The sequence below is a fragment of the Carex rostrata genome, chromosome 9, assembly GCF_964058835.1.
Source record: "Carex rostrata chromosome 9, lpCarRost1.2, whole genome shotgun sequence".
Classification (NCBI taxonomy): Eukaryota; Viridiplantae; Streptophyta; class Magnoliopsida; order Poales; family Cyperaceae; genus Carex; species Carex rostrata.
In genome coordinates this window covers 137,797-153,474 of record NC_135926.1, presented here as the reverse complement: position 1 = coordinate 153,474, position 15,678 = coordinate 137,797, and the positions used below count along the sequence as shown (strand labels likewise).

The 15,678-nt window shown below is 34.1% G+C and overlaps 2 protein-coding genes across 2 annotated transcripts; both read left to right on the top strand.

The window, feature by feature from the left end:
* Positions 1–8,153: 8,153 nt before the first annotated feature.
* Positions 8,154–8,922, top strand: LOC144559496 (pectinesterase inhibitor 9-like). Its single transcript, XM_078308524.1, has one exon. The coding sequence runs from the start codon at positions 8,265–8,267 to the stop codon at positions 8,877–8,879; it is 615 nt and encodes a 204-aa protein (XP_078164650.1). The 5' UTR covers positions 8,154–8,264; the 3' UTR covers positions 8,880–8,922.
* Positions 8,923–14,539: 5,617 nt separating this feature from the next.
* On the top strand, positions 14,540–15,241 carry LOC144559732 (pectinesterase inhibitor 9-like). Its single transcript, XM_078308842.1, has one exon. The coding sequence runs from the start codon at positions 14,550–14,552 to the stop codon at positions 15,132–15,134; it is 585 nt and encodes a 194-aa protein (XP_078164968.1). The 5' UTR covers positions 14,540–14,549; the 3' UTR covers positions 15,135–15,241.
* The last annotated feature ends 437 nt before the right edge of the window (positions 15,242–15,678 follow it).

The window sequence follows — 15,678 nt, the reverse complement described above, 5'->3', positions numbered from 1 at the left end:
TGGTTGATCAGGGACATGTTATGAGCTATCTGATCTTTTGCCAACAATGCAGCATGATTTAAAGATGTTATTGTTGGAACCTTATTGTTACACTAAAATAATTCAACTACATAAATAGTTCAATTCAATATGCCACTATTGATCTACCTATGCCAAAATGACCATCATGCATAATTCATCAATTCTTAGGGAGCAGACGCAATACCTGACTCCATTAGCGTGTTTATGCAAAGCTTCTCTCAAAAGCGGTTGATGAACTTGTGAGACAGCGGCAAGAAAACCTTCGTGTCAATGTAGAGGTTGAAGCATTGGCGGCCTCCTTAGTGATAGGATGAAGCCTTCCAAAGCTACAAGACTGCCCTTGTGAGATCGTGTTCATAATTCTTTAATAATCTCACCTCTCTATTCTTTAATGGGGAGAAGTAGAGAAGGCCACAGAATTGACTAAATGACGGCTAGAAAATTCTGCAACTTTTCGTATATTCTTATGCTTTGGGGACCAACCTATTTATAGAGATAAGGAGTGGGCATATTGTCAAATCCTAACCCTAAACCGATTTTCTGGCTACATGCTAACTTTAAAAAAACGTGCAACTGCATCAAAATCCGTGCAGCAGCTAGAGAATTAGTTTCATTAATTACAAATTTCAGAATCAGTCCATCAATGATTTGATCTTTACTTAAATTGTTCTACACATTTGTGGACCGCATCTTAATTAATATATTGATTGACTATTTCCTTATTTGATCACTTTAATTGACAATCATATATGATAGTAAACAATGCATAATTAGATTATATATATGCTCAATCAAACAGTTATGGCCTTTGAATTTGAACTGTCACCTGATAAGTAGGCATTTCGCCTTCTACTTCCAAAAGAGAGAGAGAGAGAGAGAGATAGAAGAAGAGACCTATGACTAGCAATTATTAATTCCCAATATTCATTATAATTTCTCATTAACCAATTAAATATGAAAGCAAACTAGTGAAAGCTAGGGTTGCATTTTGTTTTAACAGATATAGGTATACATTGGGAAACTAATACTATGTTTAGGATATTAAACTTGACACTGATTCATTGTATACAATAAACAATTGACAATTATTAGTTGAGAGGCTATAAATGGCTAATAAAGAGGCTGGAATGCGATAACTCATATGAAGGAAAGAGAAAAATAGATCTCTCTGGTTTTAGCTCAAGACTTCCAAACATTTGGGTAGAGGAATAGCACATAAAACCTTCATAATAAAGATAATTAATTAAATCAAAATAACATTATAAAATATAAGGGTAACATCAGATTCTCTAACTGGTATAGATGTAGGAGTTGGTAATTAATTTTTTATAATTAAGACTTGTAAATAATTTTTTTTTATCAATATATCTGTTGTCAACAATTGCCGACAACTATAAACAAAAGAGTATGACTAATATAACATCAGTGTCATTTCAGTCTATATAACACCAACTCTAAAATCTATCAAATCAAGTTCAAATGGTGAATCCAAACCGTTCAAACCGATCTACTACATTAGTTGTGCATTTACATATAAAATTTATAAGTAAATTGGTTTGAACGATTTGAATTCACCACTTAAACTCAATTTAATAGATTTTGAAATTAATGTTATATAAACTGAAATGACACTCATGTTATTATATTAGCCATGCTCTAAAAAAAAACATGAGACTCTCTGTCAAAATATCCATCCGTGCAATCTCCACGAAATCCAATGAAGGATGGTGCCTTTTTGTCTCTTGATAACAGCTGGTTTGGCATTTACATGCGCAAGTTATGGTCTCCGAGATTTGGTTTTAAAAATGTGACAAGTCACAAAAGGCAAAGCCCGCAGCGACAACAAAGCAAGCCCAAATTGTAAAAATAAAGCTGTGTGTGCCCGGATGTAAACACCTGGCCAGACGATATTCCATATCATGTTTGCCACGGAAGATCAAGACAGCACAACAGAAGCTAATAGCTACTGCCTACTAGTGAGCCTTTCTTTGTTCTCTTTTGTTACATCTATTGCCGACAAATCATAACACCATATGCAAACATAATCTCACTCTCATGAAAACATATGAAGCCTAAAGAATATCACATATGTGTGACATTGTGATGTGAAACCCAATAGCCATTTGGTCAGGTTCAAACCGTTTCATTTTAATTGAAGAGCATCCATACCAATTTGAAGCAGGATTTACTGGTTAGATCAACTCTGAAGTAAATATATATGCTCCCTTATTCCATTCTGCTTACGTACCTGATCTGTATCACTGTATGGTATGGTGATATATATATATACCGCTTGAATTAGATGCCTGGGCTATTTAACGCTTCTAACACATACTATGGTGATATATACGCTAACATTGATGCTGTTTGCATTGTGCTTATTTAACTTTTTTTTTTTTTTTTTTCAAATGAATCTCAGAATTAAGTGGTCAGAAAGATGTAATTTCTGAAAAGAGTAAAAACAAAATTTTCACATCGAATAGTAATAATACGATCAAATTAATAATGAGCAATAGTCAGAAATAAATAAATCTGAATGAATGATTGACAAAGAAAAGTGGTGGGGAAAGGCAAGTAGGAACTAGGAAAGCATGCGTGAGGAGGAAATCAGGAAAAGCCGGCGCTGGTTTAATTTGCAAGCTTAACCAACCAACCTAAACCAAGCTTAAGTAACAAACCCCCATGATATGCGGCGGCTGTGGCGTGAGGCGTGAGGCGTGAGGGTAATTGGGCCCGGCCTCCGTAATTTGTAGTCGGAAAATGCCAACTAGTGACTTTGCAACTAAACCTTTTCTTTTTCCCTTTGTCCCTTTTGCCAAAACCATGTGTCATCTAGTGCCTGGGTCAAAAAGTAATTAGGGGGATTACCCGTTAAGAATTTATATTATGTATGCTTCCCGTCTCCACTTTACCACTCCTGTTTCAGTTTCAAATAAAAATTTTCAAAATCTTGATTCTTGAGTGTTGAACTAAGTGGATAAAACCATGCAACTTGCACATGGTCTTAACGGGTAATTATAGATATATAGATATCTTCTATAACAATTCGAATTGCACGACCATTATAGCTAGGTATCTTCTAAGTTTCAGGAGGAGGATTTAAATGTCTTTAATTTTTGTGTCTTCTTATACTTTCATTTTAAAAAAATTTCACTAATAAAAATTCTAAAAATATATGTCAAAATAAAATTGTTAGATGTAATATATATTTATTTTCTCTACATACACATAAAAAAAAATTATCATTTTTTATTTTTATTTTATATGAATCAATAATTTATTCACATTGGTATATTTTGACAAACTCTTGATACTTATCAAAACAATATTGAAATGTCATGATCTTTTGTGTGTCATAAAAATTAGTATATATCATATCTAACTGTATTATTTTGATATTTAAATTTTATAATTTAAATTATTGCAGTTCTAAAATTAAAGACACAAAAATAAAGATATTTGAAACCTGCTTGAGTTTGAGTTGCTTGCAATTTCCACATTCTTGCTAGATTCATTTTCTCTACTTACGCATTCTATTTTGTATTTTTCTACTATGAAAAATATCGATATGCAATTACAACCTATGCATTAAATTTAGGTTATGGTTCCAAAAAGTAGCACCAAATAGCTACGACTTTGGTATTCCGATCAGCTAATTCAAATCACTTCATATAATCAACATATTAAAATCTTGTTAAAAAATATTTTAAATTTCTAATTATTCTTTTTGGATAGGAAAAGTATCATTGATTTTGAAAATTTTGGATTGTCTCATAGTAACTCTTTCATTCCATCCAAAAATTTAGTAATTTTTTGTTACGAAAATATATATAATTTTTCTAACAAGATTTTAATTTATAGATCATAAAGAGTCATTCATATACGCCGATCTTAAACCAAAAATTAAGATGTGAAGTAGCATTGTATCCTAATTCATAAAATAGATATACCAGTAATGATGAAGGGATATAATATCCTGAATCATATAGCACTAATAAAGACAGGTGTCATAGATATATTTGACATGTAATTTTATTAATTTGAAAGTCAAAGTTTGTCAAAGATAGTTGTTTATTAAATGTTGTGCAATCTATACATTTCTAAACGGATCGGGTAGGATAGTGATAATTTTACTTACAAAAATGAACAATGATCCGACTGGACTATTTTGAGATACACATATATGATTTGACATTTTACGTTTACGAGTGATTTTGTATAAATTAAATTATTCTAATTATATATATTGACATTTCGAGATATCTTGTTCTTCTTCCTTTTTACCCACTTTATAACCAATTGGCACTTAAGTTGGTCGTCATATTTGGAAATATTCTTAGTTAATCAAAATATCAAATTAAGTATTATGGTAAGAAAATTTAGCAATAAAATAGTATGCTGACATGGTTTAAAATGCGGCATGTACAACCGCTAGCTGCTACTTAATTAATTGTTTGTAATACTTGTTAGCATTATCTAATTGTGTAGTTATATTAACAATATATATATTTTGCACATTATAAATATATAAGAGTATCTTCGGAGATATAGGCAATAATAACAGTTCGTTTATAATTGAGTATTATTTAGTGCTGAATCGAAGATGATTATCTTCGTATTTGTTGAAATTTTAAATCTGTTGATGAAGTTCCACTCAAAATTTTAACTTTGTCTGACAATTTTAAAATTGCTCAATAAATCATTATCAAATGATCTCTTTTCTTATTTCTTATTGTAATATCCAGTGATATTTACTTTTGCTACTACTTTGGGCCGACTTTTTCTTAATATTCCTAAAAAAATAGAAAATTCAAAAGTTACCCTGTTTTATTTTAAATGTCCAGACCGCTAGAATTCTGACGGTTCTATTTTCTTTAGGACCATCAGAATTTTGAGCAGTCCTGGGTTTTTATTTCTTATTTTGAAAATTTGAGGAGTAATTGAAGAGTTATTGAGTAATAATTGAGGAGTAAAATTGTTTATTTATTAATTTTTTTAATGATTTCATTGTTTTCTGTCATATATATTGTTTATTTTTTTTTTAAATCATGGGTTGGAGGTAGAGATGAAAACGGAGTGGATAGTGGTAAAATCATATTTATATTTTTTTTTTTAATTTTTCGGATCCGGATACGGATGCGGAGCGGATATTAGACGGACACGGATCCATATCAGATCGGATATTTATTAAAATAATATTAAAATAATATTAAAGTTCATAATATTTATCTAATTATAATGGTGAATAACATAATTTTTTCATAATATATTTTAAATATATATTAAAATATATGGTATATACCTACTATTCAGATACAGATAATTAAAACGTAAAACCATATCAGTATTCTTATCCACACGGATATTTGGATATCAGATATCCACATCTAAGTTTTCAAATATGGTGTTGGGTTTTCATGGTACTCATGGCAACGGAATTTCAAAATTTTTGACAAGAAAATACCAAAATAGATCATCATGTGTGACTAAAATCAATCCAAAGTCAAATTTCCAAAACAATAAACATCGTACCTTTAGTTTCTTGTCTCCAAACAAGAAAGGAAGGTCCTTGAGATGTAGGGTTGAAGATCCTTCACCTCTTGATTGATGCTAATGGTGGTTGATGTTTGGCAACGCCTTGCACCAAGTTGAGACTTCAAGATAGAAGCCCTTCATAGTATCCACTAGAAAATTAATTAGAAATCAAATATTCCTCTTGCTAGAGAGTACTAATTTGATTGCTCCTTAACCCCTATCCTCCAAGAGAACTAGATCTTGATTCTAGGGTTTGAGGGTTCTCAACACATGAGAGATCAAAATGGGAGAGAGAAAGTTTTGGCTCTTCTTCCTATCTCTAAGGAAGAAGACTAATGAAATGAGATTCTTCTCGAGGCATTAGACGGCTCTTTATATAGCCTACATGCTGTCTAAAAGAGCCTCCACCGACCTATACACATTCCCCACGTTCTGCCTTGTTCCCCATGACTTCTATATTTAGTTATGGGCCAAAATTAGCCGATTCTGGCCCAACAGCGCACTGTGTAATATCACATGCAACATAGGCATACCACATGCGACATAGACCTACAACTTATTATATATTAAACTGTAGATCTTCTCGCAAGCTTTCTGAAAAGTCATAGAACACTGAAAACGAAGTTACGGTTGATGAGATATGCCTCTTTTAAGTTCTGTTCACAGAAAAACTGTGATAATACAAAACTCTTTTCTGCACACAAAAACTCCTTTTGTGGCTCATAAAGCTTCTTCCATTTTGATCTTTTCCGATATTTGAATTTTATTAAACTATTTAATTAAATTCATAATATCATATAATTACCCCCATAATTATTTAACTCATATTTAGAGAGAACTCAATTTATCAGTCATGTCATACATGTCAAATAAATCAATGAGCATTTCTAATTAATTCCCTATTTGTGTGACCCTGTGGTATCTATGTCATTTGGCAATGAAATTGAAACTCCATCAGGTATCCATTTGATTAGATTGACAACTCCTTGTCATATGATATGCAGAACATTATCATCATCTAATCCAAATGCTAATCTTATGCCAGTAATTAATGTTCCTCATTAATTACCAAGACTAGAAACACTTTAGAGTATTTATTACATCTTTTATAGAGTTCCACAATTTCAAGTCCTCAACTTGAATGATTTATAATTAATAAAATACTCAAGGAACAAAATGATAAATATAATCATTCAATTATATGAACAAAACTTAGAAAAACAATCATCCTATGGTTGGCTTCTAGATCACAACACTAACATATGGACTAAATACGGATCGGATATTAACCATACCGTTTTCACCCCTAGTTAGAGGTCAAGCTACCCAATACATTTTCAAACTTCTATATATATTACAAAGGATTTAGCCACTTTGTGAATTTCAAAAATACGACCTCCTATATAAAAGTCATGTGCATTTGCCACTAGATCAAAAACATGTTCTTATATGTTGTTTATTTGTTATATGATTTTATTGTTGTTTTTTTAATAAAAATAAATGTATATTAATAACAAGCTAGCTAGCAAATTTTCAGTGTCTACATAGATGATATATGTGAGGATAATAATATGTTTACAGGGATATGTGAGGATAATATATATTGGCAAATGTCAAATTTACATCCTCTCTATTATCTAGAAAGAAAACATTTTACAATTAGTGGATCCGGACCGTTCTTTTTACTTGGCACAAATCTCAAAATCCAGTAGTACTGCCCTCACGTTAGTTCGATTTCCAAAACAGCTGAAATTTAATCTCAAAACCGTGAGGTGAAGAGAATCATCTACGGTACCTGTATCTGGGAGGATACGGATCCGGCAAATACCAGATGACATGACTACTGCCTATCTGGCGTTGTGGCACTAGCGCCGACTACACAAGTGACAAGCCTGATAAGATTCCAAGATAAATCTAAGCGGGTCAGACTGAACGCTGGACCAATCGCCGATCGGGTTGGTCTCCTCTACAATAATAAGGATTTCATCATGAACGCATGGATTTTATTATTCTTCCCTCAATTTTATACTTTTATTGATCGTTAATGTTTAAAAACCAAACACCATTTGTCAAATTATTTAAAAAATTGATTAACAATGTTATTATTTTAAATCGGAATAGATGAATAAATAATTCAACCCACGAGTAATGCAAGTTTACTGATTCCCACAACCAGTTGAGATTCACGTGATTACGTGCCGTGCCGTGCCGTGATCAAAATATCAAGGGTGATCACGGCAGACAACACACGAGTCACGGCACAGAACAATAACATGTGCCGTTCCGTGATAGAGCCGGCCCCGCTGTACCATTTTTTCTACTCTAGGCCTCGGCCCCGACTGACCCGCTACATGTAAACTCCACAGATAATTCAACAGTAATTACGGTATTCCAATATAGTTATCCCGTTGGAATGTACGGTTTAAGCCATACTGGAGATGTCCAATACTCTATTCCGTCTTTTCGAACCCCATAACCCATGTGAATATGTGATGATGTGAACCCCATGATCCACAAGCTTATGGCGATGTTGTTATTATAACAATGAACAATCTCAAAGTTCCTTTCCCGTAAATTGGGTTCCACTGCGAAGTGCGAACCAATAGCAAACACTCCTCTATATAAGCGCCACTGCCATTTTCGATTCTCCCCCAAAATCCCCAACGAAATTGTAGAAATAAAACATAAGTTGAAGAGAAAGCACAGCCATGGCTTCCATTTATCTCTTCTTCTTCCTCCTTACTTCTCTCCTCTTCTCCTGCTCCATGGCGATGAATTCAGACCAGAACCGGACGTCATTCATCCGTACCTCCTGCTCACACACGCTTTACCCTGGCCTCTGCTACGCCTCCCTCTCCCCTTACGCGCGTCGGGTCGGGAGCAACCCGGTACTGCTCTCCCGGTTCGCCATGAACGTGACCCTTGCGCGTCTGAAACCCCTTTCCGTTCCCATGGCCTCTCTCCACCACCGGGCTGCTCTTGCCCCCTCCTACTCCGGCAATAACAGTACGCCAAAACTAAAAGACTGTCGCGAGTTTATAAGTCGCGCAGCAGATCTGGTGAGGAAATCAGAGAAGGAAGTAACTGGGCTGGAGGAGAAGGTTGGTCCCGAGGTGATGTGGCGGATTTCGAACGCTCAGACATGGCTGAGCGCCGCGTTCACATACGAGGAAACGTGTACGGACGAATTTGACGAGGAGAGTGGTGGCACTGGAGAGGATGTTGAACAATTGTGCAAGAAACTTAAGAGAGTGAAGCAGCTTACCAGTAATGCTCTGGCACTTGTTAATTGCCTCGTTAATTCCCAGTCGATAGGAGATTAGTAGAGGCGATGGCCGATGGGTGGGGACTGGGGAGGGAGATTGTATCCTTTTCCTGGCCGATGGTTGGGTTGGAGCAAGGTGTTCTGTACATTTGTCCTCTTTATCATAAAACAATTAATGGAAAATGAAAACACAGGATATATATGCGTTACTCAATATGGATTCGCTTTCTTTTTTTTCTTTTTTTTTTGTTGATTAACAAATAACACACCATATATAGGTTGATTCGGTCCATCATCTGCTTAAAACACAACATGATTGGAGCAAAACAAATATGAATAACAGGAGAAACTATATACAATTTTTAATATATGAATCATAGATTCTAGGTGTCCGGCACATCCTCCTTAGAGTTTCTTAATAAGAGACTAAGAGCATCTCCAATCCAGCAATTAAAATTAATTGTTAAATTAGCAATTATGAAAATTTTAAAAATTAAGCAATCCACTCTTACATTAGTGCAATCAACCAAACAATTGAGAATTAAAATTTGATCAATAAGAATTAAACATTTAGCTAACTCATCTTTAGAAAATGATATCTTATTAAGCAATTCTTTCCAACAATTGCTAAATAAGCAATAGCCATACAACCCAACAATTACAAAAACAATTGACACGTCAGCATAAGCAATTCATAAGTAATCACTGTTGGAGATACTCTAAGGAGTCTTAAGCTTATCAAATACTTGTTTCTTTGTAAAACTTAAATTCACTTTTTTAAGCTTTCTTTTATTCATATTTTTTTAAACTTGCCCAAACTTTAAAGAGCTATTCTACATGACTTACGTATATGAGCCTCCTTGAGAAAGCTAAACATTAATTTCTTAACTTTTTGTTACCAAATACCTCTTCTTTAATGGAGCTTCAACCTTAATCCTACCAACCTTCTCAAACACCCTCAAAGAATTAACTACCTGTTCTTGTGGATTGCTTGGATTTTAGCCTAACTCCACTCTTTTTGTATTTGTATCACAGTACAACTTTATTTTTTAATAAAAAAAAAGGAATTTTGTGCCCATGGTTTTGAAAATACCACCCGTGATATTTTTTAAAACTAATATTCTATCCTTAAAAAAATTTACGTTCTAGCAAATTAATTTAGTCATATCATCAGTTAAAAAACTAAAAACTAGTATTTTATCTAGTGGTACAAGACAACACTATTTATGTGAAATGTTGTAGGTTCGAAATCCCGATTTTTTTATTTATATCCAAAATAAAATATAAATTAAAAAAAGCTAACCAACTAGCTAATGAAATTGCAAAACTACCCAAACCGGTTAACCATTAACCATTAACCGGTTAATTCCTTGAAAAAGCTAAACATTAATTTCTTAACTTTTTGTTATCAAATACCTCTTCTTTAATGGAGCTTAAACCTTAATCCTACCAACCTTCTCAAACACCCTCAAAGAATTAACTACCTGTTCTTGTGGATTGCTTGGATTTTAGCCTAACTCCACTCTTTTTGTATTTGTATCACAGTACAACTTTATTTTTTAATAAAAAAAAAATCAATTTTGTGCCCATGGTTTTGAAAATACCACCAGCGATATTTTTTAAAACTAATATTCTAGCCTTAAAAAAATTTACGTTCTAACAAATTAATTTAGTCATATCATTAGTTAAAAAACTAAAAACTAATATTTTATCTAGTGGTAAAAGACAACACTATTCATGTGAAATGTTGTAAGTTCGAAATTCAGATAAGATGATCAATTATACACAATTAAATAGAAATTGATAAATTAAACTTCTATCTTTATATCTTAGACAAAAAAAAAAAAAAAAAAACACAATTGGATAAAAAACTAGATAGAGATACACATCAACACCCATGTTAATTCTTCAATGACACGACATTAATTGGTAATTAATATCTGATGCCATGAAAACTAAGATGCACACACTATTTATATTTGCTTGTGTTAGTTGTAACTACGTCCACATCAATATTCAATTGTACTGCCAAAGTATGATAGATGAAAAATATTATTTTCTTAACGACTTAATTTTAAAGCTTTAAAGGTGTCCCCAAGTGAGAGATTCAGGATAAAAATAATGCTTTTGTAATTTACGGATTAAAATGATATATAGTTGATAATACTTCACAGAGTGAGGTTAGCTTGTGCTAGGCTCATCTTTTGGTGAGCTTAACTTTAACCTTTAAACGATAAATTAAAATTATTAAAATTAATTTACTTTATGAGTGGTGCGTACATGCAAATTTTAAAACTTTTAAATCTATTTAGCATAAAGTTGAGCTATAAAAATGATAGTTTATAAGTTATTTTATTTTAATACATTCATTTTGTATATTTCAAAAACTTTAAATTTTGTAACGTACACACGTGGCATATGAAATGGATCAGTTTCAACGTTTTAGATTAATTATTTGAACCAATTTCATAAAAGAGTTAGCCCATCAAAAGAATTTAGTTAGCCAATCAGACGCCAACCTCAGTGACTCTCACTCATACTAATTGGAAAATAATGAAATAAATAGTAAATGATATTGATTGGCTTAGAATTTGTAGGCCCATGTAAAATTAAATGATAGAGAGAAAGATGTGCTTTGTGCAAAACAACTGCCATATCCTAAGAGCTTGCTCATGCTCATTAAAGGGAAGGAAGGAAAAAACTCAGAAACCACGGGCTGTCCTCGCCTCTAACTTGCTCCAGAAGAGGAGAAACGGAGATGGAGAGGAGGGGAGAAAGAAGAGCCACAGTGTATATTTTTGGCGGATCTTGTCACCTCCAATTCGGAGTGCAAGATTTACTGTTCGGAAGTAACCCTTCCCCTTTCTCTATGGACACCACTTGTGGAGCACAGCCTCAGTTTCACTATTTTTTTTTGGATGCCTCCATTTAATTTGTGTCTCCATTTCAAATTTTTTGTTGTTGTTGTTGTAACAACTATCTCTAAATTGTGATGTTTTGAGATGCTTTTAGGATGAATTTGTAATTGAGATTAGAGAACTTCGTGTGAAGAATCTGTCCTTGATTCATACCACACTTTTTGTAGTATAGTAGTGTCTACATATAAAGTTATCATCCAACAACAAAAACCTCAAAATAAAACCCAAGCCCGCATCAATTGCCTTGCAACGATAACTATGTTTTGTCTTTCTTGAATGATACTTGACTGAAACGCATCCAACAGCAGCCAATGTTAGTACTTGGCTAGACAATTAATTACTGATACGCAAGGGCATACGCACCATGTGGACTGGATGTACACGCGTACCGGTGTAAGATGTTGATATATCCTTACTTTTACTATTTGGAAACATGGGCGAGAAAAATATTAGACAAGCAGAAAAAATCATTCTCAATTCGTTCCATTAGGTTTAACTGTAGTCAGACTTGGTCCTAAAGATTTTGGAGTCTAAAACTAGAAAAATTTGAACAATTTATATATATAATTTTTTTATTAATATATCAATAAATCATATCTATTTATAGTCAAAAGATTTATTAATACCTCAGCCAAAAAAAATTAAAAAAACCACAAAATCTTCAGAATTCCATAGTTACCAGGACCACAACAACAAATGCCAGCCCTGCTGCTATATATATATAGGGGTCGTAGGGAGTGAGAAATTAATAATTTGGTATTCACGTCAAATTCCTTCGAGCTCAAGTAAGTTTTTTCAAAATTTACAATTAACTAAGTTCTAAGTTACTGCAGGGTAAGGAGGAGGACGAGGTGTCATATTATAACATCGCGGCTATTTTGGCAACGAGGGAGATGAATTGTATTCTCAAGATTACAGTCCGACTCAAACGGCACCTCCTGCCTATCAACCAAGCTATGTTCAGACGGATATTGAAACAATGCATACGTATATTGAAGCGGACCGGGCATATAAGTGGATCCCATCAAACTAAATTTAAATCTGATGAACATGAGAACATCAGACGCACTCTTATTCCTTTTTCCTTAACTACCTTTAGATGTCAGTTTAATATGCAACATTAAGGGCCTTTTTTTTCACATCATAGAGGGGAGTGATATTTCATTTGAAGAGATGTAATTCTGTAAGAGATGGCATCTCTACAGCCGAACCAAATATAAATGACTACCGCCACCGCCGCCACCACGGCCACCACTATTCTATAAGAACATTAGATGTATATCATCAGTAAGTTGATTCTATGACCCTTAGGTGCATCTCTTTCAGCGACCGGCGAATTTCTCGGTCGTTGATGCCGGTCGCAGAAAACAAATTTTTGCTGTAGTGGTGTGTTCAAACTTCGAAGCCTTCACGTTTAATGATACAGTCCACGGATTGCTTTATTGGCCCAAAATTACAATCCAATAAATTTTAGTATACAGAAGAGGGGCCCATACTTTCTACATAACAAATAGATAGATAGGTCCTAAATGTAGCGGCCCATATTCAAGCTAGTTATCAGGTCAGATACAACCAGAACAGTACATCTAAAAATGGACGGTTAATGTTGACTAAGAACGTCTTATATATTCTGTTTCTTTTGGGGGACCCATAAATGGCCATAATCCCTAAGAAGGTTGTCAATGGTACCTTTCTAGCTATTTATCCGATCCGTATCGTATTCAATAAGGCGGATATGATTAAGACTTTTTTTTTCATTAGTTTATTGAATATGGATATGGATAAGATTTTTTTTTTTCGTTAACCAAATAATATATGAATAATGACTATTTCATACCCGTTACCCTATTGAATAATTATAAAATTTAAATATATATTCAATTCAATTTTCAGTACACCTAAATTTACTCTTTCATTTCAATGAACTTGGTCTTTCATTTTTTGATTGAGTACCACACAATTCTTTTTGGATTTACATTCTCTATTATTAAAAAAAAATTAGTTGAAATTAATTGCACATTTATTATTATTTTTGATTAATAATGCAATTACATAGGTGTAAATTGAATGAATTTTGATGTTTAATTTGTAAAATATAATTAAGCTAATTATTATATTAGTATTATCCGTTATTCACCCGCTATCGTTTCGTTACCTGATAATATTAACAAGTAAGAATAGGGTAGAATAAGATCAATTTTTAATGAGTATGAGTAGGGTATGAATAAGATAAATTTTAATGAGTGTGGGTATGAAAATGTCTCCACCCAATCTGTATCGTACTCATTGACACCTCTATCCCTAAGGTGGTGGAGTGTGCATCCTCTGAGATATCTCATATTTTGCATGACCGACGTGTTCAGTGCCTGTTCGGAGGTGATGTAGGGGTCAATATTATTTGAGCTTTGAAATTCGCGCAGAACGTATTGCAACAGTTGAGATTTTTCAAAAAGTCATGCAAAATATGAGATATCTCAGAGGATGCGAATTCAAGGTGGTGGCCATATCGTCATTATGACAGTCACAAAGCTCTGTTCCTGGATGGGAATAACATGAACCTGTTATTCAGATCCCAACCCTTTATACTTCTCCATACGCAATCTCAAATGGTAAGTTTTTCGTGCACCAATCTCAACAATGATCAACGGTTGGGATCTCAATAACAGGTTCCTGTTATTCCCAAGGAATAACAGCAGGTTTATTTCCCTGTTCTGTTCCTTCCCAGAGGCTAGTTCGTCTATTTAAGCGCCGCTTTTGTTTCATTCTCCCAATCAAATAACGAACAAAAGAACAAAAAGCGAAGTAGGAAAATGGCTTCCATTCCCTTTTCCTTCTCTCTACTCCTCGTTTCCTGCTCCATGGTGACGGCATCAACAAATCAGAACTCATCATCATTCATTCGCACTTCCTGCTCGCTTACACTCTACCCCGATCTCTGTTACTCCTCCCTCTCCCCCTACAAGAGTCAGGTCGGCAACAATCCAGTCATGCTTGCTCGTTTCGCGATGAACGTGACAATTGGGAGTCTGAAACCTCTCTCTATGTACATCGACTCTGTCCTCCAGCGCACTGCAGCTGACCCCTCCTCAGGGGCGCTGAAAGACTGTAAAGAATTGATAGGTGATGCCATTGATCTGGTAAGGAAGTCAGAGAAGGAGATCACTGGGCTGGAGGTGATGGTTGGGTCCCAAGTCAACTGGCGGATTGGGAATGCTCAGACATGGCTGAGCGCGGCGATGACAAACGAGGGCACGTGTGTGAACGGATTTGAGGAAGTTGGGAGTGGGGGCAGCGGAGAGGATGTTGAAATGGAGGTGCGCCAGAAGATTACCAGAGCGAAGCAGCACACTAGCAATGCTCTGGCGATTGTTAATAGCCTCCGCAATTCATACTAGCTGGAGAGGTAGATTGAATCCTGGCCATGGTGGAAGAATCAAGAACATCTTAGTTAATTACTAATTAATTTGTTGAAGAAAATAATTTGCATTGTTATAGTTTGCTTTCTTTTTGTTACTACATGTGAATGCTCAAATATGGAATAGTTTTATGATGCAAGTTTAAAGATATATACATTCTCTCTCTCGGTTTTTTTCCCCTAAATGTTAATTCTTGATGTGCACTAAAGTATGATATTGATATATGGTATTAATTTTAGTTTTTCTAATCTTTCAATCAGTGAACTTACGAAATACAAATAAAATATTGTGCCATGCCTTAATTTTAATTAAGATTATGTCGCTACTCACTACGAAATTAAGTACAATAATTAATCACCTTTGATAATTTGACCAGGAATTTAACCTCTTCAATTTGCTCCATAATTAACACCAATAGTCATTAAAATTAAATTGCATGAATGTCTCTAATTTCATCATATGCGGCCGCATATGCGGATTGGTTCTGAATATGCCATGCCTTTATATTTCCGGGTCTCAGATG